The sequence below is a fragment of the Callospermophilus lateralis genome, chromosome 9 (genome assembly GCF_048772815.1).
Source record: "Callospermophilus lateralis isolate mCalLat2 chromosome 9, mCalLat2.hap1, whole genome shotgun sequence".
In the NCBI taxonomy this organism is placed as follows: domain Eukaryota; kingdom Metazoa; phylum Chordata; class Mammalia; order Rodentia; family Sciuridae; genus Callospermophilus; species Callospermophilus lateralis.
The window spans coordinates 15,938,819-15,965,545 of NC_135313.1; the positions used below are offsets into that span (position 1 = coordinate 15,938,819).

Genomic DNA, 26,727 nt, shown 5'->3' on the forward strand with positions numbered 1-26,727 from the left:
CTGGTTAATGTCCTTTATTCCAGGACAAAGGAGCAAGTGAGCTACCTCCATGTTCCATGCCGTAGTGACTGTCCTTCTTTTGTTTAGGAAGAGATAGTCTTGAGGTTTATGAAAAATGGATAAGCATCAGCTGGCTGATTGTCTTCTAGATGCTTCCCTTCAGTTTCCGTTTACTTAAGTGGACCATCTCAGGCAAATGGATAGAGGATGTGTTCCTAGGAGGAAGAGATGCTGTGTAAATGAAACAAGTTTTCCTTGCCAAGCAATAGAACTGGGAGTATTTTTTCATAAAAATATAGTGATGGCAGCTAGCGCTAATATCAGTGAGCCGTTTTTACTATACATACCCAACTACCCCAGACCTGGTCTCCCAGCTATGAGCAGGATCATAACTCCTCCAGGGGTGCTTGTTTAAATCACTAGGAATGTAACCCTTTCAAGTAGTGTTCTCACCCAAACTGCACCCACACCCACAGGCAGTGATCTCCATTTTTTTTTTTTTTTTTTTTTTTTTAACTTTTTTGCCTGTAAAACTGCTCGGGACACTTCACAATGGGATAACCTGGTCAAATCTCTCTACTACAGCTCTAATATCCTTTAGTGATAAACATCTATAAATCTGTAATACTCAGAGTTTGGAAGAGTACAGATATTTGGTAAATTACATAATTATTTAAAATGAGCTGCTGGGTGTACCTATAATCCCAGTGGCTTTCGAGGTTGAGAATCATGAGTTCAAAGCCAGCCTCAGCAACTTAGGGAGGTCCTATGTAAACTCAGAGACCCTCTCTCCAAGTAAAATATAAAAAGGGACTGGGGATGTGGCTTAGTGGTTTAAGCGCCCCTGGGTTCAATCCTGGTACCAAAAGAATAGGGTAATTAATTAAATTAAATTAAATGAACTAATCTCTAAAATCTTTTCTAATTCTAAAATTCCATGAATCCAAGTTACAGCCACAGACTATAAGCATGAGATTCAGGGCTCTGAGTCCTAGAACATAATGTTTGGAAATGGACATTCCAAGAGTAAGAGGAAAATTCCAAAAATGCTTCAGCAGAATTATTATGAATTCTTTTGAATTCTTGCCCCCCTCTGTCCTTTCACCCTGCCAAGGTATTTACTTGAAGAGGAAAACAGATAACTGTAGCTCAAGGACAGTTGTTCTCAATCTGGTGTGACTTTTGCCCCCGGCCATCCCTGACATTTGATATTGTTTAGAGATAATTTTGGTGCAGTGAGCAGAGACCAATGATGCTACTAAACATCCCATAATGGACAGAACAGTCCTCCACACAAAAGAATGATGTGGTCCAAAATATCCAGAGTGCCTAGATTGAGAAATTCTTTTTCTAGTGATATGTTTGAAAAGCAGATCTCAGTCTCCGTAGTAATGCCTGCCTCCCAAGGTTCCCATCGCCAACTGGAGTGTCCTTGGGCTGGCTAGTGGCTCAGCAAACCGGGCAACCACCCTGTTGATCTGGTTGCCCTGCTCGGAGCTGAGAGCATGATGCTCCTTTTGCTGATCCTGGAGAACAGGCACGTGTGAAGAGGCTTTGGAGGGCTTGAATCCCTTCCCAGTTTTTTGCCATCAGATGAACTGGTACTGCTTGTTGGGCTAGCATTATTCTCTAGGGTTGAACAATTAAGAAAAACTGCAAGAACAAAGCTACCAACAATAAAATAGTATCCTCATTGTCATAATGCCATTGTGCAGAATGGGATAATGATATTCAATAGCTGTTTGTTGATTAACACATTTATTTACAGCAGAAACAAACTGGTTAACTCCCTTTGTTAAGGAGTGATAAATTTAATAAACCCCAAATAATGTGTAGATAAAAGAAAATAACTAAGTACAAGAGGCAGACTGTCTTTTATTACTCAACTGTTAGTTCCCATTCTCTCTTTCTCTGCCATCTTTTAATTAGACATATTATGTTATTTGAGTGGGATAATGGAGAACAGTGGGAATTCTCATCCCCACTGGGTATAATTGCTACCTGTCTGCTAGATAGTAAAAGGAAAGCTCCAAGGAACTGGTGTGAGAAAGGGGATAATTCTTAGAGCACTTGCGTTAGGTAATGTGCTGGAGACATGGTGGAGCCAGGTTTTGTGGGGACTGAAGCTTAGACAAATTTTTTTGTTTGTGTGATTAAAGGAAAAAAAAAAAAACCTACAATATTATAAATATAAAATTAGAAACAGAGTTTTGGAAAGGGGCCCATGTAAATGTCCTTAGTTTCAGTATGTAAAATTCTGATCCCTGACTAGGCTGAAATGAATGTGATTATCAGATCAGAGCACTATTGCGTAATTGTGCCTGTGAGTAGAAAGCCATCGGAAGGAAGTAGAGGGAGATAGTGGGAAGGATAGTTTGACCTGGTATGAAGGCACTGAAAGACAAGGTCATGACAGGGCGAGATTCTGGCACAGAGTGAGGTAAGAGGGGCAGTGCAGCTGTGGTCAAAATAAGGTTCAAAATTAAAGTGACAAGCAGAAAACACATTCCTATTGGTGTTCAGAACCATACTGGAATGCTAAACTCAAAGGAGATAGGATAAAGACCAAGGCTCTTCTGTAAGCTTGAGAAGAAAGGGGGTAAAAAAAGATTTGTTGAGGGGCTGGGGTTGTGGCTCAGGGGTAGATGCTCGCCTAGCATGCTTGAGGCACTGAGTTCAATCCTCAGCACCACATAAATGTAAAATAACGATATTGTATCCACTTAAATCTAAATATTTGTTGATATTTTCAAGGCACAAATGTTTGGAATAGGAGTCATCAAACTATGGCCCAAGGGCCAAATCTGACCCTCTCCATGTCCTTGTATAACTCACTAAAAGTCACTTTTATATTTCTAAAGGGTTGAAACAAAAGATGAATAATATTCTCTGGCATTTGAAAATTGTTTAAAATTCAAATTTTGGCATTTGAAAATAAAGTTTTATTGGAACAAAAGTCCACTCATTTGTACATATATTGTCCACTAGGGCTTTCCTGTAGCAGGGGCATAGTTGGTAGACACAGCCTTAGTAAACGGCCCGCTGCATGGGCGTGATTAACTATCTTGCTCTTTACAGAAAAAAGTTAGCATGCCTCTGCTCTGAAGAAGTGAGTCAAGACAGGGGACCAGTCAGAAGGGAGTTTGAGATGTTGAAATGCTGCGATGTTTGTGGAAAACTGCTGTAGGCAAAGGATGTAGCAGATTAATACTTGGGATAATCTCATGTATGAAACCATTTTTATATTTGGCAAGACACCTTATTTGTTAGGTGCTTTAGTTATGTAAAAAACAATTAGCTGAAATAATTAGATTGTCTATATGCCTTGATGCTTGTGGACACTGGTCTTTTCCCATGGACGCTCAGGTTTATATGGATCCTGTGGACACGTGCTCGGCCATTCTGAGAGGGTGGTGCTCTGATTTTTCTCTGAAGACTGCATTCTTAACGTTTTGGGTCTTAGATGCTGGTAGCAATTTTCTTCTTAAATGATCATGTGCTCTGTGTGTTTATATTATCCTCTCACTGAGATGATTTCCTGTTTGCCTTTGATGTCAAGTAAATCATGTTTTTTTTTCCTTACCCCCAAGACATTTAAAGGAAAAAACAAACGATAGTGCTAGAAAATATATAAAAGGAAGGGCTCTCTCCAAAGACATATGTAAAATGCTTCCAACAGATTATGAAACAATCCCATTGAGAGATTTTGCTGCCATATCATTGGTGCAGCCTCAATTTTGGTATGCAGTCATTAGGCCCTCGAAAGTGGTAGGTGGTTGGGAGACTTTCCTGTGCCTGGGTAATTTATAAGCTCAAGCTAGCGCACAGTGGGCTTCAGAGGAGTCTGACTGTGGTTTTCTCATTAACAGCTCTGATCCAGCTACCGGCTCCTGGTTTCATTCATAATGCCTATGAAATGTACATTTTAAAAACATATAGTACATCTATTACAGAGGAAACATTCTTTTGATTTTAACTTTTTACTGAAAAGAATATTGTTGCCAACACTACAATTAAGGAGCATGCTCGATCACCACGATTATCATTTCAGATTCAAAAACACCAGCAGTTGGATAAAAGTGCAGCCCATTGTGTGGCATGAGGGTTGTAGAATTTGTATTCGGGGTGGGTACCATGTGTCTGGTGAGGGGAGGAAACTGAAAGCCTTCCAGAACAACCTACTAAATTATCCAACTTCAAGGTTGTATAAACAGCAGAGGCAGGTGGTTTGTCTGTGGAGCCTAGTGGTAATTATTTTACCTAAGTAAAAGTTAGGTTGCATTTTTTTAAAAATAGGTAAATATTTCACTCTTAGAAAATGAAGGTTTTATGTATGCATCCAGGGCTGAGAACACTATTTTTCCTGACTCTGTTCACTTTGCTCCTACATAAATATACACACACGTTCATTTGTGGGAAGCGATATCCATCCCCCAGCATGCCCTTGGCAGTACCCTTCTCATTCCTTTCTCGGTTCTCAGGGCTGGACTGGTTACCTCCAGCACTGCTGCCAGTGTGTACAGCCTCTGGAGAAGCCACCGAGGGACTTGAAAAATAAGTGCCTGGCTGAACTGAGAAATGAGCACTGCAGGGCTAGCGAGGGTTTCAGGTGGGCTTCTAAATTATCTAGGTGTCCTTCCAACTGGTGAAATTAATTACTACCTCCTCACAGCAGCCACCAGAGACCCCAGAGTCCAGTCTGTAATTGAACATCCATGAAAAGATCCAGAGAGACTTTATCAAAGCTTCCATTAACCCCCTGCTGATGTCTTTAAATAGTTTTTTTTTCCTCCTTTAAACATTACAAAATCCCAAAAGCCATGCAACAGGACTAATCCTGCATTGAGAGATTTTAAATCTACAGCGACTAATTGAAATGCCCGTTCATGTCACCCAAGGAACAGAGACTTTGCTTGAGTTGTGTTGTGGTTGTCCAAGAAGAGAGCATCTTGGGTGTGGTCTTCAGGTAAAGACTAGTGAGGGCTGTAGGTTTGCATTTCAAGCATCTGTTAGTATTAAAAAATGGCTTTTATTTAATGAGACTTCCTCTTGGTGTCCACCTTTCTATGTCCCCGAGACACACAAACATGATTCCTCCTCCTTTGCTTGTGCCCAAGTCACCCCCAAAATTGCAATAATGGGAAAAAAGAGAGCTCCTGACATCAGTGCAGTCACTTATCCAGTGGACATCATGGCTTTCATTGGAAATGCCACCCAGGCTTTGCACTCACCTGTGAGGGACAGAAGGGAGTGCTCAGTGGGAACCCAGTTCACTTGTCTGCAAAATGGCTGCCAAATAGGCTCAGCACTAAAAAACAGCTTATCAAACTCCTTCTTTCTCTATTCTGATACACGGTTAGCCTGAACTTAAGGAATTATATTGTCATTCTCCTCTGAACCATCTTTGTGTTTGGTTACAGTAAAGCAAGAAGGCTGCTTTCTAAAATGCAATCTCTCTAAAATATCATGTAGGTTGAAATTATAGTGAGTTGAAATATTTGTTCTCTTCCTATTGCTCTTGGGAGAGGGGCGGGAAGGGAGGAGAGAGAAAGGAAGGATGGTCCACTCTTTCTTGCTTCACACTTTGCAAATGACACTCTATGAACACAAATTTCTCAGGCAGTTTGATTCTTACTTTCATAAAAACACTAAGGAGTGGTTGATTTTTTTAGGAAACTTTGGTCTGTGACATGTTCATTCAGACAAGATTAAAATATGTAGTTTCAACTTCATACTGGGTGCTAAATAGGGGCCTGCCACCAACAAACTGAACTTCCCAGCATGTTGTAATCTTGGGTAAGAGCCACCCATTAAAACAAACATTGAAAAGGGCCAAGCTCACAAAGGCTCCCTGGAGAGTTTGTGTTTGTCTAGATAACATGCTGCCAGCTGTAAATCTGCCTCCTCAATCCACTTTTTTTTGGTCTTCTGAATGTGTATTTTGGGCATAATAAGTGTGAAGGTAGATGGGAGCAAAGCTTCCTTCATGTTTCTTTACTAAAGCTAAGGGCAGGCACACAAACAAGCCAAGCAGGGCTATTGAATATGCAACTAGCAGAAAGCTTGATGGTGTAGTTTTTAAAAATCTTTTAATAAGGGTGTTATTATAATTTAGCAACTTTCTTTTTTTAATATTTTATTTTTTAGTTGTAGATGGACACAATAGCTTTATTTTACTTTTTTATGTGTTGCTGAGGATCGAACTCAGGGCCTCGCACGTGCTAGGTGAGCGCTCTACCGCTGAGCCACAACCCCAGCCCAGCAACTTTCTTTTTGATGGTGCATTCTTTATACTTTCCAAAATAATGAAGGACCTTGTTTTCATTGGAGAGTTGTTGATGATCTGAAGTGTTGCTGATGGAGTCCACTGAATCCTGATGCTGTTGGTTTCCCAGGAGAGTGTGGCATTAGGGAGCTTCCTAGGAGAATGCTTTGGGAGACTTGGGAGTTCTTCCAACCTACATCATATCATTTCTCCTGATTTAAAATAGAGACTGTTTTATCATTGCCGAATGTACTAGGCTTCCTTCTTGCTTTGTTTTACACTGAAAGCAAGAACAACAATGGCAGGTTCCTGCCCTTCCCCCTTAAAAGTTAAAAGAGTATTTTATTGTAAACAGGAACAATGGACAGAGGATTTTAAAAGCAGAAACCTCCCAGCCTTCATTGTGTACTCCAATGCAGAGAAATCAAATGATATGTGGGTGTCTCCACAAGACTGGAGATATATTTAAGGAATCTTTCTATAATATATTAAAAATGTATTATTTGGAGAAACCCTTTAAATCTCACTGTTCACTTTTCAAAGGCATACCTTAACTGTACCTGCTCTTTGCATGATGGTTTTTTCTCTATTTCAGAGCACACAAAAAATAACTTCCATACCACTGCTCTTAGCATGCTGGGACTCTGTTCCCGTCTTTCTCAGAAACATGCTGTGGGACTATTTCTAGGTGAGATGCTGTTCTAATGAGATGCTTCCAGGATTTAGGGATGACTCCTGGGTGGAGCCAGATCCATTGAATTTCATACCTCAGCAAATGATGTTTAAAGGGAGGCTCTTGTGAGATGCCCTGAACCAGCCAAATAAAATAACCCTAAAACAAATATAGCTTTCCTAATACATTCCAGGTTACTCTTCATGATTATACAATAAAGTCATTGAATTCTCAAGCTTAGATCTAGTTGAAGACATCTATTGGCCTAAGTAACATTTTAAAATTTAATAGCTTAGTTGCTTCTGCCTTGGTCTTATAATGCCTGTAAGAGTTTAAACTATCTGGCACTACAATTCAGTTTCTGGCTGATACCCCAAAATTAATAATAATAATAATAATAATAATAACTCTATAGTTGCCAATTCCCAAGCTTAAAATTCATTCTCATTAATTATTCTCTTAATCCTATATTATAGCTTCCAAGAGAGTTGTTGAAAAAAATAGTTTCAAGTATGAGGGCTGCAAGAATATCATGTCATAACCAAATTTTTTGAGAGCACAGCATGTATTGACCATTTGTATATGAAGTATTTTCGAAAGTACTGACTGTAATTTGACCCAAAGGTCTCTACCTCTTTTGCTTCCACTTACCAATCACTCCTTTGTGCTTATCTATAGAACTCCTTCAAGAAACTTGCCAGCACCCCAAAATGGAGCAGTCCATTGTTCATGGATATTGTCCCTAGAATATTTTGATTCCTTGTGTTCCCAGACTTTCATACAGTGGAGCCAAATTGGAACATGAACATTATCTCAGAACTTTACCCCAATACCTACCCTGCTATTCTTCCTCTCTCTTTTCTACTCAACACTCTACTTCGTTATCTGTGGTCATTACTTCTCAGCCCTAGCCCATTATTCTGTAAGCCTAAGGACATTTGGACTTGGGAAACATCCAATTGGTGTAGAACACATTGATTTGCAATGAAAGTTTTACTGACATATTTCCTTTTGTGATCTGGCTCTGTCAGTAATAATCTGGAGCCTATAATTTCATGCTATAATTTATTCTTTGTCAAATATTTTTTATTTATTTTTTCTCTGTCTTCTACTGATATGTTTCAATGCAACAAGAGAAAGAAAAATAAGTTGCTAAAAAAATAGCATCAGAGTTAAAAAGTACAAAAGCTAATAAAAATGCTAAGGAGTTGATATCCCCAATTTATGGTCACCATGACTTTTTTGTGAATGGCTGATGTGATCTTTTTAAATGACCATTAGAAAAGATAGTTACCTTGTTCCAACTGGATATGTGATGGGGAGTTGGATGGCTTAGAAGATGACTAATGGGACTCTGGACCTTTCTGTCTTTGGGTCACCTCTTTGAATGTGGACTAGCTCATAAGTGGTCCAAAGCCCGACCATTTGGCAGCCATAGAGGGACTATGTTAATGGAATTGGTCTCAGTCCAGGTCTTAGTCGACAGGTGTTCACATCATAACTGACACTAATTGGCTTTCTAGTCTTTCAGCTTGGAAGACAGTGGAACATCATTGAGACAGTGATGGGGAAGGAGTTTTTCATGATATATTCAGGCTCCATCAAAAGCCAAGGGATCAGCTCCTTGAGCTAGCACCAGCTTGGCACCTTGAAAATATTGTCTTTGTCTTTGTGGGTTCCATTAGCTTAAGAAATTAAAAAAAAAAAAAAAAAAAAAAAAAGGAATCTAATTTCAAAAGATTCCCAATATCTTAGAATGCCTAACACTGTTTGTTGAGGTCAAAAGTGTCTCATATATTACTGCTTTCCTACTCGTTTTATATTATGGTGATTAGCTAACTCCTATAAAAACTATTCTTTGTGATACCAAGTTATAATGTGACTACTTTATGCCCTATTGAAATGGAGACCACTGTGAAAAAGCAACACTAGGAGCCTTTTACCAACATATATTTTACATCATGAAATTAAGGTGGTTTCAGTGAATGCTAAAATCTTCTCTGAGTCCAGAATTAGATGCCATTCATTCATCCACTTGGGTCCATGTCCTGGGGACATTTTGGCCTGAATTGAAGGAGATTGTCATTATTATTAGTATGATTAGCATTTTACCCTGAAGATACCTAGGTTCATCTCTTGGTGTATGTTTTAACTTCACAGATGATTTGGATGTCCCTATAGTAACTGCCAAAGCCACAACTTTCCTGAATTAGTTATCACACTAAAAACATGGTGACCACATGGATCTATGTATTGAAACAGACAGGCTTTATTAGCAGAATGATCAATGTCTTGCCTCTTTCTGAAAAGCTTTTCCAAGGTAGGAAATCATCAAGCATCCGATATAAAGTAATGAACAAGGCTTTTTATTGGTCAGTTTCTGGAGTAGGCTTTCAAGTATTTCTGCCTGTAAATGTAGAAATTCAGTGTGGAAAGTAAAAGGCAAGAGCGAAGATTTACTGGGTGCATCTATCATCCTGGCTTTTAGAGTCTTTGTGATTAATACATGTTTAATTGGGGACTGATCTAGATGCTTCAGATGTCAGAAAGCTAAATGTTACAGCATTGTCTCCGTGGTTCTTAGCACAGCAGGACGATTAGCAGCTGTCTGAGGAACAAAGAGAACCTGAGGCCCACAGCAGCACTTTTTATTTTCCAGATTTGGAATGTCTGATGCTCTCCAGTGGAGCTGACAGCTAAAGGAACAGAAGCCCTGGTTCACAGCAGTTCATCTCTCTCTTGCTCTCATTCCTGCTCAGGAGAAGGGAACCTTTCCCTTACCAATTAATTTTGGAGGGTGTTGTAGGTCACGCAGGGCCTACCTTTGGCCAGGATTCTCCAAGTACATCATACATAAAACAATTTCAACTAAGAATTGAAATAGTACAGATTTTTTTTTTTTTTTTTTTTTAGCTTAGTTAGGCCCAGCAAGTTCATCTTATTGGAAGAATTCAAGGTGAGGGTAGATTTATCTATATCTATCATCTATCTATCTATCTATCTGTCTATCTATCAATCATCTATCTAATTTTAAAACAGTTGTCTTGCTCAGGCAAAATTTTCCAGTGTAAAGACTTGTTTTCCTGTTAGCCTCAAACTGGCATTCTTACTCAACAGGAAATACATTAGCTGAATCCTGCCATGTTTCTGTTGGCAAGTGTTGGGCTATCCTTGTCAGAACCTGCCAACGAATTTCTTAGTAAGCAAGTAGCAAGTAAAACAAGCAGCTCCCAGACGAAACACAGGACCCACTAGAGCTATGACAGGAACTTGGGTGCTTCTTAAGAAATTCCCTGTGAATCCTGGTGGGTGTGGACCTTAGTTTGGAGTTAAGCTGCCACTCACTAGCAATTCTAGAAGGGATCCTGGGATTATACCTGTGGCAATGCTAATTCATGATAATAGCTATTTTAAAAGTAAAGCAAGAATTTAGTAATGCTTTTTTTGTTGTTGTTTTTACTTGAAGAGTGGGAATTGCTATGATGCTCAGGGATGAAGCATCATGATTAGTTACAAAATTTTATAGTCTTTATGTTGTGACATATATACACATACAGGAAAGAACCCAAGACTAGAATAGATAGTCATTGAGTTATCTCAAAGCAAACACTTATGTGACTGTTGTGCAAGCCAAGGAACAGAACAAATGAAACACTGCAACTTTCCAGAGGCTGCTTTGGAGCACCTTTCCCTAATGCCAGATATCATTATATTATTTTGAAATAGATTTTTAAATTAGAAATAGTTTTTGTTTTAGTCCCATATCCGTTCTTCAGGTTAGTTCTATATGAGATGATTCATCACCAGAAACTTGAAGATTTGTCTGTGGGCAGGGATTGTGTCTAAATTACCTTGGGTTTCTGGCAGCCACTAATGTATGTACGAGGCCCTGTACCTGATGTATACTGACTTCAGGAGGACTTGCTCCAACGCTTTTGCTGCTGCTGCTGCAGGGAGTCCTTCAACCTTCAAGTTGCCCATTTCCCATTTCCAGTGAAAGCAGGAGAAGACACTCTATACTTTCTAGAGATCTGTCATTGAGATTGTGGACTCTCCTACCAGACTTTCAAATTTTCCAAGTCTAAGCTGTATCTTTAGGTCAAGTTATTCAAACTGTTTGCATCTTATTTTCCTCATATATAAAATGTGATAATAATAGTACCTGTTTCATAGGGTTTTATGATGTTTATGTGAATTAATTCATGCAGAAAATTTGGAATAATGCTTGGTATACCATAATAACCCAATAAATGCTAGTTCAGTGTGTGGTCTAGAAAGAGGATCACATAGATTGACTCGGGCAGACTTGGGTTTAAATCTCATTTTATAGCTTTGATCATATTATTTAATCTCTCTGTGCCAGAGTTTCCAAAATTTGAAAAGCAAGGGTAATAATTATAACTACTTCGAAGAGTGGCAAGAACTGAAAGCTTTCCGTGCAAGTGTCTTGCAGAGCAGGCCGATAGCATCTTTTTTTGCTCTTTTACCCATTCTGTGTTTAGCTCTGATTCACGCGGCCTAAGTTTTCAACTGCTTAACCGTTAATTGTGCAAGGAAGAGTAAACTAAGTCTTTTCTGAAAAGAAAAACTCAACTAAGCCATTTGGAGAACCCCACTGTCTTTTCCCATTTAACATTAACACAAGCTCAGTTGAATCTTTTGGCCCAGTGTTTTGTGATTCTGCTGAACTCATTCACTATTGGAAGACCTGTGGCTGTGATTATGTCCCTGCGAAGCTGCATGGCCTCTGTTGCTGCCATTGCTGACCTCAGGGTGGCACGCTCCAGTTTTTCATAAATGACTGGGTATCTGCTCATAGTGCGTCGCCAGGAACTGGAGAAAACCTGGAGGCTATTCTGGCAGCTCCCAACCACAGATCAATCTTCTGTAGGCCAGAGCGCGCTACCCTTCATTTAAGTTCCTTGTTGTATGAAAATTCCTTTTTTTCCCCCCTTAAATGACCCCACTTTGCTTGAATGGGTACCTGCTGTAACCCAAATGTCAATCAGTGGGTGACTGCAATAGAAAATTATTTCTTGCTCAAGTCACATACAGTTGGAGGTGACAAGGAGAGAGTCAGTGTGGGGCTTCCAGGACCGGCCTAAGAATGCATCAACCTCCAGCTGGCAGATTGCGGGTGAGAGAGAATAGAGTCACGAGGGAGCTATTTATGGGTCAGGTCTTCAAGAAAAGTAATCACTTCAACCCGCATTCCACTGCCCAAAACCCAGTCATATGAACCACCCTAGATACAAAGGAGTCTAGGAATGCGGTCTTGGCTAGGCAGCTCCATCCCAGAAACAGCTACTTAAGAGAAAGAAGCTTGCATCTCTGGATTTGAGCCAAAGGGACCAATCCCAACACCTTCCACTTCTGTATGCAAATGCTTTCCATGAAAGCTAATAATAGCACCACATTCGGTTATTTAGATTTATTGATACTCACTGTAAAGAATATGTTGAAAATAATCTGCTGCCTACCTGTCTGAAAAAAAAAAAAAAAGAATGTGATGTGCCATTCCATTGAAAATTCTTATTAAAGTTTTGGTTCATATTAAGCCAAAAATAAAGACTCTTAAGTTAAAGACTTTGCAAAGTTCTATTCTTGAATCATTCAGTTGAAGCATTATTAGTGCTGCAAAATTAGATCCCTTAAAAATCCTTGAAAGCATGGGTCAGTGGTATCATTCAGTGTGTTAATATGCTGCTTCATTTTATGGTTATTTGTTTAAAATAGTCTCTATACTGACCTTGAAAATCACTGTTATGGAAAACAAATACAGTCTACCCATGTCTTTGAAGTTTAAAGTAGTATGAATATTTCCATATTTACCTGTAAACGTGCTTTATTTAATTTAGTTTTCTAAAGGTTTTGATTGAGAATTTCTTTCTTTTGATGCTGTTGTTGTTAAATAGGAAAAAAATCTGTATCAATTTGAAATGATCAATTTTTTTCTATACGTTTTGCTTTTTGTTTCAAAAACAGTTTCTCGTGACTCTAAGTAAATGTGCTAATGGATAAGTGTTGTAACAACTAAGAGCTGTGGAATATATTGCCTCAGTTCTTACATTTGTGATGTGTCCACCAATGATGGTACAAGTTGAGTTTTTAAATTACTTTACCCAAGCAATAAGAGGGATAAACCCAGCTGATTGTGCTGCAAACAAGATCATGTGTATGTGAAGGCACTTCATAAACTGTAATACCATAAAACACTGTACAGGCAATAATAAAGCAGCATCAGCAATAGCAGATTGATCAGTGACACGTGGTTCCATCAGCATTGCTAAGCTTTTGAGAAGAAATCCTTTCCTTTTGGTGGGATGTGGAATAAAGCAATTAATATTAGCACCAGCGTTCTTAACATCTCTGAGATGCAAAACCTTTAATCACAAGAATATCATTAGTGCTCTGAAGCATTTAATTTTGATGCTTGACAGCATTTTAAAATGCACAAACCTTTGATAAAGAGCAAATCAAAACTGTGGTGTTGAATCGAGAAAGAAAGTAGGAACAAAAACTACCTTAATCTCCAAATAATTAAATTTAAATATGCTATTTGCATTAAGCAGAAATACATATGAAAGGTGGGTTTATTTTGTCCATCAGGGAGATCCCTTGAGTAAACATGATCCCTGTTAGGTACAGGTCCTGGGGAGGGAAAAGATAACCCTGCTGTGGTTAAGGAATCATCTTTCCTCCCAACACTAGCTATTGTATGTGACTGACATCCAGGGATTCAGACTCCTTCTCTTTCTTCAGGAGAGGTTTTCACTCTTCTTGCCTACAGACCTTTCATTGCATCTCTTTATTTCCGGCCTCATCCCTCCGCCCCCCTAATTTGAGCTGGTAATGAAATGCAGTCTGTTTTTCCCCCACACAGTTTTTAATTCATTGCTAGTGGTGTTAGACTCAAGAAAACAGTTTCCCAGCCCAGGAACCAAGTGCATCCTCCTCCCGCCCCCTTCCTCTTCTCCAAGTCTCTTTTTCTCTTCATCCCATTTGGATGTCACAAGTACCAAACTGTTGCAGTAAAATGACTTGTAGGTGTTTAATGGCAAGTCATTGAGGAAGTGAATAAAAGAAAATTGGAGCATTCGCGTCAGTGGGGAGCAAAGGAGAACTGCTGAGCTTTGAACCAAAGAAAGTTAAATTTGCCATTTTCTTAAAGGGAGCCACCTCTGTTTGACATCAAAGCATCTCCTGTAATTCTTCCTTGTGAAATGCACCACTGTTGGAGTCATGATAGAACCCCCTCATCTGTGCTGTTTCTGTTTATCCAAAACACACACAGAGATAAAACCCACATGTGCCTGCTGAATGCATCTTGGTCCTCTCTCAGACCAAATGTAACCACAGGTACCTAGTAAATGGGGATTCTTTTGCAAAAGCAATCTCCATTTCTCAGGGATATAAGAACTTTGAAAAAAAAATAATTTGGGGGTGAAATTTATCTCGATTTTCTGATAGAAAACTCAAATCATTCAGCTTCCATGCATTGGTGATTTTTTTTCTCTTTTTATCTTCTTTTTCTTTTTGGCCCCACCCATAAAAATGGTATCTTACCATAATTTTTTTTTGTTTCTATGGGTCTGTAGAGACTCGGTTCCAAATGCATAATCCTGTTGCCTCTACTGACTGCCCATGGCTCCCCACTACCCTCACTCTTCTGTGTGTCTTTCTGGTAGTTGTGGGGGGCACAGATGGTAACAATGCAACTCCTAGCAGGGCCTGACTTGTTACAAGTACTGGATTTTCAGAGGTTAACTCTAGTTTTACAAAACAAGGGAAATGCTCAGAGTCCTTTCTGGATTAGGATGATAACTTTAGAATCTCAATACCACTTTCCCTTTGTCACTAGTAAGTCAGCAGAGCTATTTGCATATGCAAATACAGACCCAGAGGAGAACTTTGAGCAAATTGCCAAACACCTTCATCAACCTAAAGAGCGTCCCTCAGAATGTTGTCTGTAACAGGTGCTCTGAAGCCTTGTTTTAATGCTAACTTATAGTTTTTGACATTTTACAGCCTGTGTGTTTGAAAAATTTTCATAAGTGTAGAAACAGAGACCCCATTTATAATTAGAATTGTCATTTGCTTCACCTCCAATTGTCAATGTCTTGATTAACCTAAATAGCAAAACTAAACCCACAAAAGGTCATCTGAAACAGGTGTAGGTAGAAAGTTGTTTTAAGGATAGCTTGTGATCCGTACTTTATATTTAGAAAACATTTCACTGTCTACAAAGATTTTTTTAGAACCATTTCAACTTTATGCACTCAGTATTGGTGATTGGCTATGTGTAAGACGTCCGAATGAGATGAACAAGTTAGAACTCGGCCCTTAAGAACATGCATTCTGGTGGATTACAAGCTTGTAGATATTTTGCAAATGGGGAAACTGAGATGAGAAAGTTTGAGTGACCCTAGTCAGATGACAGCTAGTAAATGTCATACCCAGAATTTTTTTTCTAGAATCTTCTCTAAGTCCATTGAGCTTTCACCAAACTAGCAAAGCGACAAGTACTTACAGCATGTAGAGCTAATGATTTGTCATCTTGTCCTTGGTTCACATATCTTAAGGAGCCTCCCTCCACACAGAATCAAACCCTGAAAATTACAATCACACCTACAACAGGTGTACTATTCTTGTTCATGCTTTCCTAGTTCTCCCTCTTCTCTGTCCCTGCAACCCTTGACCACACCCCACCAACCTTTCTCCAGACCTCCCGTGGTGTGCTTGCAAGATACCATGTACCCCTTTCTTATTCCAACTTTTGATCTCTGGGCACTGTCCTTCCTCAGGCAAATAATGTTTAACTTTTAAAACAAGAATACCTTTTTATCTCTACTTGTAAGTTTCTCAGGATACTTATTACTGAATGAATGCGTATGTCTGTATGATTTGTAAGGAATAGGGGAAATGAAGGATGCATTTTGGATTAAAAAAAAAAAAAAAAAAAACTACCAAAATCCCCATGAGAATAAAAGGAAAAGATGGGCTCAGTTTTGGTATCTCAGAACAGGAAAATCAACATGCATTGGTCAAACTACTAAGAAAGCGTGAAAGCTAGACTTGTTGGAATTAAATCATAAATCCTTCTTTAGAGTCCACCTTGTAGTAGGGTTTGCCTTTGTGACTTGTCCATCCATCAGCTTTCTGTAACCATGCTGTCACCTAGCAAGAACAGCCCTCTTTGCTGCGTGTGATATTTAACCACTAAACAATGCCTGCTTTTGTTTAGGAGTGCAAGACACTTCTTACAACAACCATTGCTTTAATGAAGGCAGTCCGTGGGTGGATAGGAATGCTTTCCAATCTATGATGCATGACTTTGTTTCAGTGAGAATGTGCACATCAGCCCCCAGCTTCCTCCTGGCCTCACCTTTGACTCTTCAGTAGGTGAATTTTGTGTCTATGGATATAAGGTGATGAAGCCCCCTCCTCTTTCTTCTCCCCATCACCATGAAAAAATGTGAATAAGAGGATTAGCAGACACTGCCTTCTTTTATACTATAGAAAAATGAGTTCTTGGGTTGATATTAGAAGGTATCTTTTGTGTAAAACTAACACGGAAATTTCCTTACCTTTCTGCAGCTAAAGAGAGGCTAATGTATATGATGGTACATGATTCAAGTTCAGCCTTGTTCAGATCATTCCTCACTGATCTTCGCCTTGTTCAGAAGTTGCTGGTTCAGTGTGTGCTTGGTGGATGAGTCAGTACTGAGGAAGCACTTTATCTCTACAAGGTTTTAGAATAAAAATCAGAGAGGTTACATAGAGGTAACGGAGTGACTTTATCTTCTTGATCTTTTTATGTTGATCAAAATTTCTACCAGGCTCAGAAGCCCTCTTTTGAACTAAAGCATGGATTTGTTAATTTACCATGGATTTGAGGAGATTGTTCAATATGTTATTTTATTATTGAATTATCATCTCATCCAATTCTGTTAGCAAAGGGCAGAGCCCTGGGATATTGGGATTCAGGATCCAGATATTTCTTACTGGTGTAGAGTCGGGCAGTATTTACCGAAGTGTACAAACATACTGGCGGTGCCATTAGAAATAATTTCCGGGAAGAATCAGTTGGGATGTTACCTAATATTGAATCACCCTGTAAAAAAGTTAGTTCCATCTCAAGTCTCAGTCAGTGACTCTGAGTATTCCAGGGTCAGAATCTCAAGTCAGTGCCTGAACATCCTTCCTGCTTCCCTAACACCAGCTAATCTGTTGTGAATAATGCTTGGGGTGATGAGAGTGCCCAGAAAACATTGATAACATTGCTTCATCTACACCCATTTTTAGGGTTACCTGCCATTAATTAGAAGAGATAATAGAGTTTAATTCATGCCAACAAATGGGAAATATTTTTCCAAAAATAATTAAGCTTAAAAAATAGTGTATCTATATAAGAAAAATATTACTAAGGTCTTAGCACAAGTGGCAGAGAGATGTGGTGGCATGAGAGGACTGATGTTATAAGAACCACTGAGGTAGGGAAAGATTGGGAAATCCCATTGCCAAAACCCTTATGTGGGGAAATGAGCCACAGGCAGGCACATGTGGCCATGCAAGGGCTCCAGATGGAAGGTTGGAGGCTGTGTTGGGTAGAAAAAGCGAGGAAAGCACCTTGTGTGTGACATCCCAGTTGTCCCCTTTCTAAAGTGACAGTGTGGCATAGCTCAGCTTTTCTGAAACCAGGGCTCCTTCCAGAGAAAACACAAAGCTCTCCTTCAAGGATGAGGAATGACTTCCGTCTTACACTACAATGCAGTTGTCTGCTGTAGCTACTATTCCCAGCATCCTGTGGCCATGGATGGCTTTTGTCACTGTGTCCTGGTAACACACTCTTCTGAAAGATATAGGTTCAGTAAAGAATTCAGATTGAACAGCCATACAAGGTAATTTTTTTTTTTTTTTTTTTTTTTTTTTGTGAATCAGAACTACTTCTTTTCCTGTCCCTGATTGCACAGTCTCTGGTAGGTACTGACGGCCAAGATCAGCATAGCAGTGCTCCGACTGTCCCCATCCGAGCCTTCTATTTTATTTAGTCCTTCTTGCCTCACACTTGTATTTCTCTTTAATCTCTCATTTTTTCTGCATTCTGATGACACCTGAGTCTAGGTACACACTCTTGTTCATTTATTTTCACATTGGTGCCCATCGATTTTTCCAAGCAGGGCTGCATGAGAAATATTCTATTAGCCAACATGATTATATGATATTGCTGACTCCCTGCTTGAGATTCTTGAGCACCTTGGTTGAGCTCATATTCCCTTCGAATGGTCTCAGGAACGCTGCTGCTCCAACTTCTAAAATAGAAATTGGATTCATTTCCCACATGCAGCAGTTTAGTGATAACCCAAGCAGAGGGAAGCCGTCTTAGTTCATCAGTGCACCGTGAGGCCAGGCAGGCAATTCTTTCCCAAGGAATCTGTCGATTATCAGAATCTAACCCAGACTATTTTGGAGAGAAAGTTCATTTTGTAATTTTATGATTTTCTTCCCTCCTGCTTTCTTTCTAACGGCTTTCACTTTTCTATTTCATTTCCCAATCTCGAACATTGGAATTTAAAGAGCCCCTTTTTATAAAGTGTATGGTAAAAATGCTCTGTTAGGAGATGTATTTATTACCTGGAATGAAATGGCTTTTTGCAGGCAGGCAGTCTTTTTGGCCCTTTTGCTGCCTCCGTATTTAAGAAAGCTGCTCCTTGTATTTCACAGGGCAACGGCTGTGTCAACCAGTTAGGAGAGAGCATACGTGTGTGCACATGCATGTGTGTGTGCTCGTGTGTGTGCTGGGGGAAGGAGCCTTAATGGACCTAACGAGCACATTTCCGTTTTTCATTTTCCTCAGATGTTCAGTGGCTTCCATATGTGTGCTGTGTGCAGCTTTGTTCATACCGTTTGGTATTGCTAACCTTGGAGTTGCCCTTGATGGAGAACATGTGTATGCGTTGTGTCTTTCACATGTGTTTATGCCTGAGATCCAATCTGGAACCGCTTTGACATTGAAAGAGAGAAAGAGAAATATCGGGAGGGGTTGTGTGTGTGTGTGTGTGTGTGTGTGTGTGTGTGTGAGAGAGAGAGAGAGAGAGAGAGAGAGAGAGAGAGAGACCCCATCTTGAAGCTCCCTGAAAAAGAGATGCCAGGCTGTAAAATTAGTATCTCTAGGAGACAGCCCCTGCTGGAGTGGCCTCAGCGGGCCGTGACTATGGTGTGTCCAGTTGGTTGTCCTGCCACTAGTGGACCCATTTGAGGTGGTCAAGTGGGTTTGAAGCTTTTCCTATTCTGTTTGCAGTGACCATTTATTTCATTTTTTCTTATTGTTTTCCCCTGAAAAAAGATAAGGAGTTAGAAGTCTTCTATGTAGGGGGAGCACAGCATGACCCAACTGAATTTATTATTCCTCAGTAGCCATATTTTTTTTAATTTGTTTTCACAGAGTTCCACAATTTGGGAACAAAATCCAATATACATTCAATTTAGGAACATAATTGGCACCCCTTCTCTGGTTCCACAGACCAGTTTTTCTAGATAAGCTTCCTCCTCCCCCTCTGGCTACTGTCAGTCACAGCAGAGCGGGATGGCAGCTGGCTGGAGGTGTGACCGCTCCAGGAGGGGAGCATGCAGCCTGGTTTCACACATCTCAAACATGGCCTCCTTCCCTCTCCCAATAGCACACCCAGCAGAGGACTGTGTCTGTGTCTTTCTTGGTGGAAAGAGGAGGAGTTGTTACTCAGCAGGCACAAGCAATATTTCAACTCTTGTGAAATAGTTGCAAAATTTATGTCCAGAGAGACCCTTCATGCTTTATTTGTGGTCTTCATTATTTTCACGGTTGTGTTTAAACTGAAAACTCATACTGTAATTAAGCAGTGCCTTTATTTGTATTGGAAAGTATGTAAATCTCTTGCCTCCTGGTATTCCCCACACTACCGGGGAAGAGCTGCACATTCTCTTGCTTGTATAAAATTAAATATCAGTAAGATGACACTTCAAAAACCTGGAGATAGGATGTGAGTCAGGTCTCCCAAAGACTCTTATGGTTTACCAAAGGTCAAAGGCCAGAGAGCATGCTCTGCACACGCAGTTTGTATGAGGAACAACTCCCAGTGCCTATGGAGCTGCAGACCCACCAGGCCTTTGCTTCAGAGATGGTCTTATGAAGTCAAACCATGTAAGCACATTTTGGACAGAATGATAAAAATGTGATGCGCTTTTGTACTGGAGAAGAGCAAAATGATCAAAAGGGAAAGGATTCCATATGATTTTTTTAAGTAGGATGGAATTATTGACTGATACCACCAAAAACATTTTTTTTTCCCCTAAAATAAAATGTTTTGTTTTTCCCAAATAGCACCATCATCCATTGCTTTGGTCCAGGCTAAAGAAGTTACAAGATACAGCGTGGCGCTGGCTTGGTTAGAACCAGATCGGCCCAATGGGGTCATCCTGGAATATGAAGTCAAATATTATGAGAAGGTATTGCTGGGATGAGCCACTTTCCTCCTTTCTCTCCCTGCCTTCCTCCGTCCTTCCCTGCTCCATCTCTCCCTTCCCCCCTCCCTCCTGCCTCTTGTGTTCAGGTGTTGGCCAGTTCTAAACTGGGATATATCTGTGAATCCCAAAACCAAATGCATCTTACTTCCCAATCAAATCTGGTTATCACATTTATTATTTAATTAGTTATCTTGAAAAATAGAGAAAGGTATATTGTGTTCTAATATCATTATATTCTTTCTAGTAATGAGAATCAAGACTGCTGAGAAGTCCTAATCTATAAACCTTCTATCAGGGAGAGTGACTCATAACAGTGAAATAATGATCTGTTTAAGTAGGTGACTGCTATTCAGAATGAGGGTGTGGGTTTTGATGACTTTTAATAGAAAATCAAGGAAGGAAAATTACATTCTTCAACCTCTTAAAGTTACAGAAAGGCATTATTTTTACAAATAACTTGTCTCTTAAAGGACAATTCTGAAGAGAGCTGTTTGCACTCAAGGCTGTCTAGAAAATGAACAATTGTCCTCTCCTTTTAAAGATAATCACTTATTGACTTCCTTATTAAAAACAGAAAAGGGACTGGATTTTTTAATTGAAATCAGATTACAGTATTTTTTTGGCATTTTCCAGACAGAAAATAGAAAAAGACAAGGGACCTTCTTACAGTTATTTCTTTTAAATTGCTGGGTGTGGAGCTAGAAAAGCCACCAACCATCATTTAATGTTCTTTTCAAAAATGATTATGAGTAAAGATCTGTATGTGCTCAGGTTCAATGGCAGCCAGATCTAGCTCTGTGCTTCTTTCAACCTCTAAGAAGTAACTGGGGGGCTTACCAACCTGGCTCCGTGGTCTGGTGTCCCAGCTGCTCTGGAGGCTGAGGCGGGAGGATCACAATTCCCAGGTCAGCAAGATTCCGGGTCAAAATAGAATTTTACAAATAGGCTGGACACACAGCTCAGTGGTAGAGTGTTTGCCTACCATGTGTGAGGCCCTGGGTTGTATCTGTAGCAACACACACACACACACACACACACACACGCACACACACACCTCAAAAAAAGAAAGAAAGAAAGAAAAAGAGTCCATAGAAGAGAATGTAGAGTTCAAGAGTTCTGCCCCACTTACTTTCAACCTCTGAGGAGATTGTTAGTTCCCTCAATGTTGGTCCTAGAGTAAGCAGAAGATTTATGATTTATTTTTCCACCTTTATCAACTTTATCTTTCTATAATGTAGGATCAGAACGAACGGAGTTATCGTATAGTTCGGACGGCTGCCAGGAACACGGACATCAAAGGCCTGAACCCCCTGACTTCCTATGTCTTCCATGTGCGGGCCAGGACGGCAGCTGGCTATGGGGACTTCAGTGAGCCTTTGGAAGTCACAACCAACACAGGTAAATGAACCCCTGATTCCACTCCCTCGGAGATTTTTTCTGTACAGGGTGAATTCCACCAACATGAAACCTAAGGAGCTGTACTTATTTTTGGTTAGGCAGACGTTTTGTTGTAATGAATGCTGCATGAAATAAGATGGCCCATGTCTGTCACTTAGAAACCCCATCCTGTTGAGGGAAGGACACTTTTTATAATACTGTCTGATGTGTCTTTTCATGTGAATGAAAAGTGTTGCAAAAGTGTTTCATGGTTTCTATAAACCATGAAAAATGGGATTATTAAACTGACTAATTAAGGGTTGCATGTCTATCTTCCATTAAGACAAGGAATTTTTTTTTTCCATGAGAAAATGGAAGAAGGGGCCAAAAATGCTTTTTTTCCCTTACCTATTTCTAGGAGTTTGTTAAAACCTAGTCAGATGAGTTGTGTGTGTATGTGTGTTTTAAAGCCTTTTTGCGCAAACATATCAAATGTTTCACATTGTCAGTTGAATCCACTGGTTGGTTGAATCAAAAGTTTACCCAGGAGCCTATCCACACTAGCATTTGCATAAGACATTTCCACCCCCTTAATTAAGAAACCTAAATTGGACCTATTTGAGAAAGATATGGTTTAGCAAAATTTTCAACATCAGTTGTAGAAAGTAGTTTTATTAACAAACAATTGAATAAAATAAGAATGTAAAAAAGCAGAAGCAAAAGTGGAGTTGAATCTGAAGGGAATTGATGCCATTGAGATCATCCAGGGAAGCTACCAGAGGGAAGGGGCTTAGACCTGGGCAGTAATAGTCAAGCTTTTCATAGCTGTAAGGAAGGAAGGGCATTCAAAACCATTTGTTCTTTCTGAAATTTCCAAATGTGTTTCTCACCAATGCATTTGGTCATTACGTCAGAGCGAGAATAATGTTAGAAAGGAAAAAGAAGCCAGGAAAAAAAAAATCCTGCATTGGCCAGAAGATTTAATAAGAGTCTTCTATTTAAGTTTGACATACAGTGATTTAAAAAAAAAAGGGGGGGGGGTCCTTGTATTCATTAAGGCTTGGAAAATCCTGTTCCATGTGTATTTAGCAAAGGCTGTAGACTCCAGAAAGATTCAGATCGTTGAATATTCTAGCCCAATCAGAAGTTCCACCCCATAGCACCTTCGCCAGGTCACCTTCTGTAACTGTCATTGCAGTGCCTTCCCGGATCATTGGTGATGGAGCCAACTCCACTGTCCTGCTGGTGTCCGTCTCCGGCAGCGTGGTGCTGGTGGTCATTCTCATTGCAGCTTTTGTCATCAGTAGGAGGTAAGTTCTGAAGCCACCCCCACTTTCTCTGTTTTATGACGGAACTTTTTGTCTCCTCCACACCAAGCCAAGGCCTTTGATTGGCATCATAAACAGGGCATCTGCATGCCAAGCTCCTTCCTTGTTGCTTTGATCTTCCCACATCCCAACTGTGGCTAATGGCAGTAACTGGGTAGCAGCCCTCTCTGCTGAGTGTCCCGTAAAGACACAACTAATTCCAAGAAACCAGGCTGAAAAGCAAGTCAACGGGAGATCTGCAGACACTTTCAGCTATGGGTATTACATTTCTCTCTCTCTGCTCAGCCTAGATCTACAGCCAAAGGGAAACAAAACTGTAAGAGAAAGCGTGGCCCCAAAGTTGAGCTACGTCATTTGCCAGCTGTATTTCTTCACCTGTTCAAACTTTCATTTCTCTTTTATGAGAAATGATCATTATCTGCTTCCAAGTGTTATTAACAAGAGGAGTTTGATAGGCATCAGAGATACAGCACACAGTAGGTGCTTCAACATGATGTTGGTTAAAATGACAGTAACTGAAGCAAAGAAATGAAATACTACACTGTCATATCCCTGTGGGAAAGGCTGTCAGTATTCTTAGAAAGTATTCGTGAATTACATGGTGGGCATGACATTGCCCTTGAAAGGAATCTCAAACAGCAGATCATTTATACTCGGTGTGCTTGTAGTCTGACTCAATGCTAGCAGTGGCTATTGAACCAGTCTTGTCATCCATCTACTTACTCAGACTTGCCAGATTCTCCACGGGGTACAGCTGCTCATCATCAGTAAGTGTCCCGTGTCTAGGCCTTTTTGTCCTTCAGGTATGAGAATCTACTTCTTATTTCACCTTTACCCCCTTACACCATCAACAGTTTCACAAGGTGTCAGAATGATCCTTTCAAATAACAGCTTTTCCTATTATAGAAGAGGAAAGTGATAGAAGACAGGTGAATTGCTGGTCCAGGAACACTGCATTACTATACTCGTAGCTAGAGCTACTATGTCCCCAATAGCCGTGCTTAGCTCTCAGGCCAACATCTGTTGTACTGTCCCTCCCTAGCTGTGGATGATCTCACTAATGTCACAACAATGCCTGTAGCTGTTTCCACTGCCTGGGCAAGCCACCCTGCTTTTGCTTTGCTCTGACGTACATTATAATCAGGGTGATGACCACATATGTTAGCTTCCCTGGATGGCCCCAGTTTTCACATACATTTCTTAACACCATGCTCTCACCCTCACTCTCCACAAGTCCTAGTTTGGAGAAAACAATTCGTTCCCTCTAGTAATAACACAGTATGGAACGACGTCACATTTGGTACTGACATCGATATTTGTCACTAAATTCATTCCTTTTGGTTCAAAGTCTTTAAGGAGGTGTCTGATTCAGAGCAGTGAGTTCCATCTCCAAGAAGTTAAGTTGCAGGAGCCAATCAAGATGAGCCTTTTCTTGTCAGGCATGGTGGCACACGCCTATAATCCCAGTGGTTCTGGAGACTGAGACAGGAGAATGGCAAGTTCAAAGTCAGTCTCAGAAGTGGTGAGGCGCTAAGCAACTCAGTGAGACCCTGTCTCTAAATAAAATACAAAATAGGGCTGGGGATGTGGCTCAGTAGTTGAGTGCCCCTGTGTTCAATCCCCAGTACTCTACCCCGCCAAATAAAAGATGAGCCTTTTCTTTGTCCACTGCCATTTGATTCCGGATGTCCATGTGTCATGCGTGTAACTCATGGGAAACTGTACGCATTGATATGCATCCTTTCAATTGTGGGGAACCAACCGGGATGAGGAGTGTCTGGAAATTGCATGGACTTTTGTTTTTCATTATTACATATTTCTGCAATTTCTTTCTGAAATTATTACAATGTTTAATTTTTAACAATCTGTTAGATATTAAAAATGTTTTGAACTATGGAAATAGGGAACATAGTATTAATTACCTCCACCTCAAAATAAAAATAATATCTGAAGTCCAGCATTATGTAATGCTCAGAACCATGTGAGGAACTGGGTCTTATCTTTTGTCCTGACTATTTCTTAAGATTTTGGTTTGAAACATTCTGTGGTCATGATTCAATTTTCCTTTAGATTCCTTTTCCTTTTTCATTTAAGTGGCCCTAAATACAGAGTCAAACTGGAGTTTTACAAATAAGCCACCTCATTCTTAAGTTTTTCCTGGACATTCTGGTTAACATATTGGCTTTGATGAAAAGAAAGAAAAAAACATATGAAAAGGTAATGCAGGGAGACAAGATTATTAAAAGCCATGGCTATAGGAAATAGCATCCTCAAGCTTGATGACTTAATTCCCTTTCTGCTTTTATTGATCACTTTATTACATAAGGCAGGATTGATAGCAGGATGCATCGGATTTCCAATTATGAGCTTTCCCCCCTTAGAGAATTGAGCCTGTCAAGTTACCTAGCGATGATTCCTGTCCCTTCTCCCCCATTAAAAAAAAAATGTCACTTCCCAAGGCTGATAAACACTGCTTGGTGATTGGTCCTCAATGGATCACTTTTTAGAAAATGAAATGTCAACCCCTTGCCCTCATATTGATTATTCTTTAGTGCTGGCCATAAAGCTGTCATGGGAAGGGCTGCCTGGAGCCAGGTAGCTGACAGGCTTGCAGCAGCCGATGCTCACTCAGCCAGTTCTCTCCCCGCACAGGTTGTCTGCTCTGTTATCTTGGACTACAAATGTTTAAATGGGACAAGAACAGGTGAACAGAAAGGAGACAGGTACTATGAACAAAAGTCAGGCCCAGGCTCTCAGCAAAATACCAATAAAAGGTAGTAAATGGTACCCCTGAAATAATCTTGCCAGACTTCATCCAGTAGTGCAGGAAAGCAACAGATCAAACATCCTTGCCTGAAAAATTGCAGTTCTGTCCTTTTCTAGTGGGACTGCCTCTTGCTTCTTAGAGTCACGGGATGTTGACGGCAGAAAGGCTGCTAGAAACAGAGCCCTTAAAGGAGTCCCCTTGAACTGAATCCCACACTACTGATGGCCTATGAGATTTTGTAAGAGTAGATAGAAAGGACTTACCTAGTGAGAAAAGCCTCAGTTCTTCTGATGACCTCAAGGAGAAAATCGTGTTTGTTGTAATTCATCATTAAAAAGAAATAGCTTCAGGTTCACATGTAGCTTCTTGCTGGAATTTTTTTTTTTTATTAGCAATTGTTTTCTATGTTGTTTTCAATTTATGCTGAGCAGTCTGAGTTTAAGGATTATCCAGAATAATCTCCCATTTTTACTTTAATTCAAATGATCTACTTATTTTTTCAGCCACTTCAATGTGTAAGCATTTAGGGATCTCAGTGAAAGACTCAAACTACCAAATTTATGAACTTTATTTGAAACAAGATTTTATAAAGTTGATCTGTGTATGTTTTTACCACTCACGATATGTTAAATAAATCAGTTTACATTTTTATAGGCATCATTGATCTGTGTCTTCTTCAAGTTATCATGTCAGACTGGTGTTAGACTTTCAGAGTACATAATCAAATCTGCTGTGTAGGTTGTTTTAGATGCAAAAATGAGATGCTGTCCCTCGAAATTTTATCTTAAGGGACTGGAGATGTAGCTCAGTGGTA

General features: G+C 39.9%; 1 protein-coding gene and 1 non-coding gene across 2 annotated transcripts in view; one reads left to right on the forward strand and one right to left on the reverse strand.

Annotated features, from left to right (window-relative positions):
• Epha4 (EPH receptor A4) overlaps positions 1-26,727 on the forward strand; it is a 131,363-nt gene that overhangs the window by 81,580 nt on the left and 23,056 nt on the right. The window contains exons 6-8 of the mRNA XM_076866630.2: positions 20,299-20,423; positions 21,680-21,839; positions 23,017-23,128. Of these exons, the coding sequence (XP_076722745.1) occupies positions 20,299-20,423; positions 21,680-21,839; positions 23,017-23,128 (397 nt within the window). The remainder of the gene's footprint in view (positions 1-20,298; positions 20,424-21,679; positions 21,840-23,016; positions 23,129-26,727) is intronic.
• Positions 6,184-6,256, reverse strand: Trnaa-agc (transfer RNA alanine (anticodon AGC)). The gene has a single exon. It is a non-coding gene; the product is annotated as a tRNA-Ala (tRNA).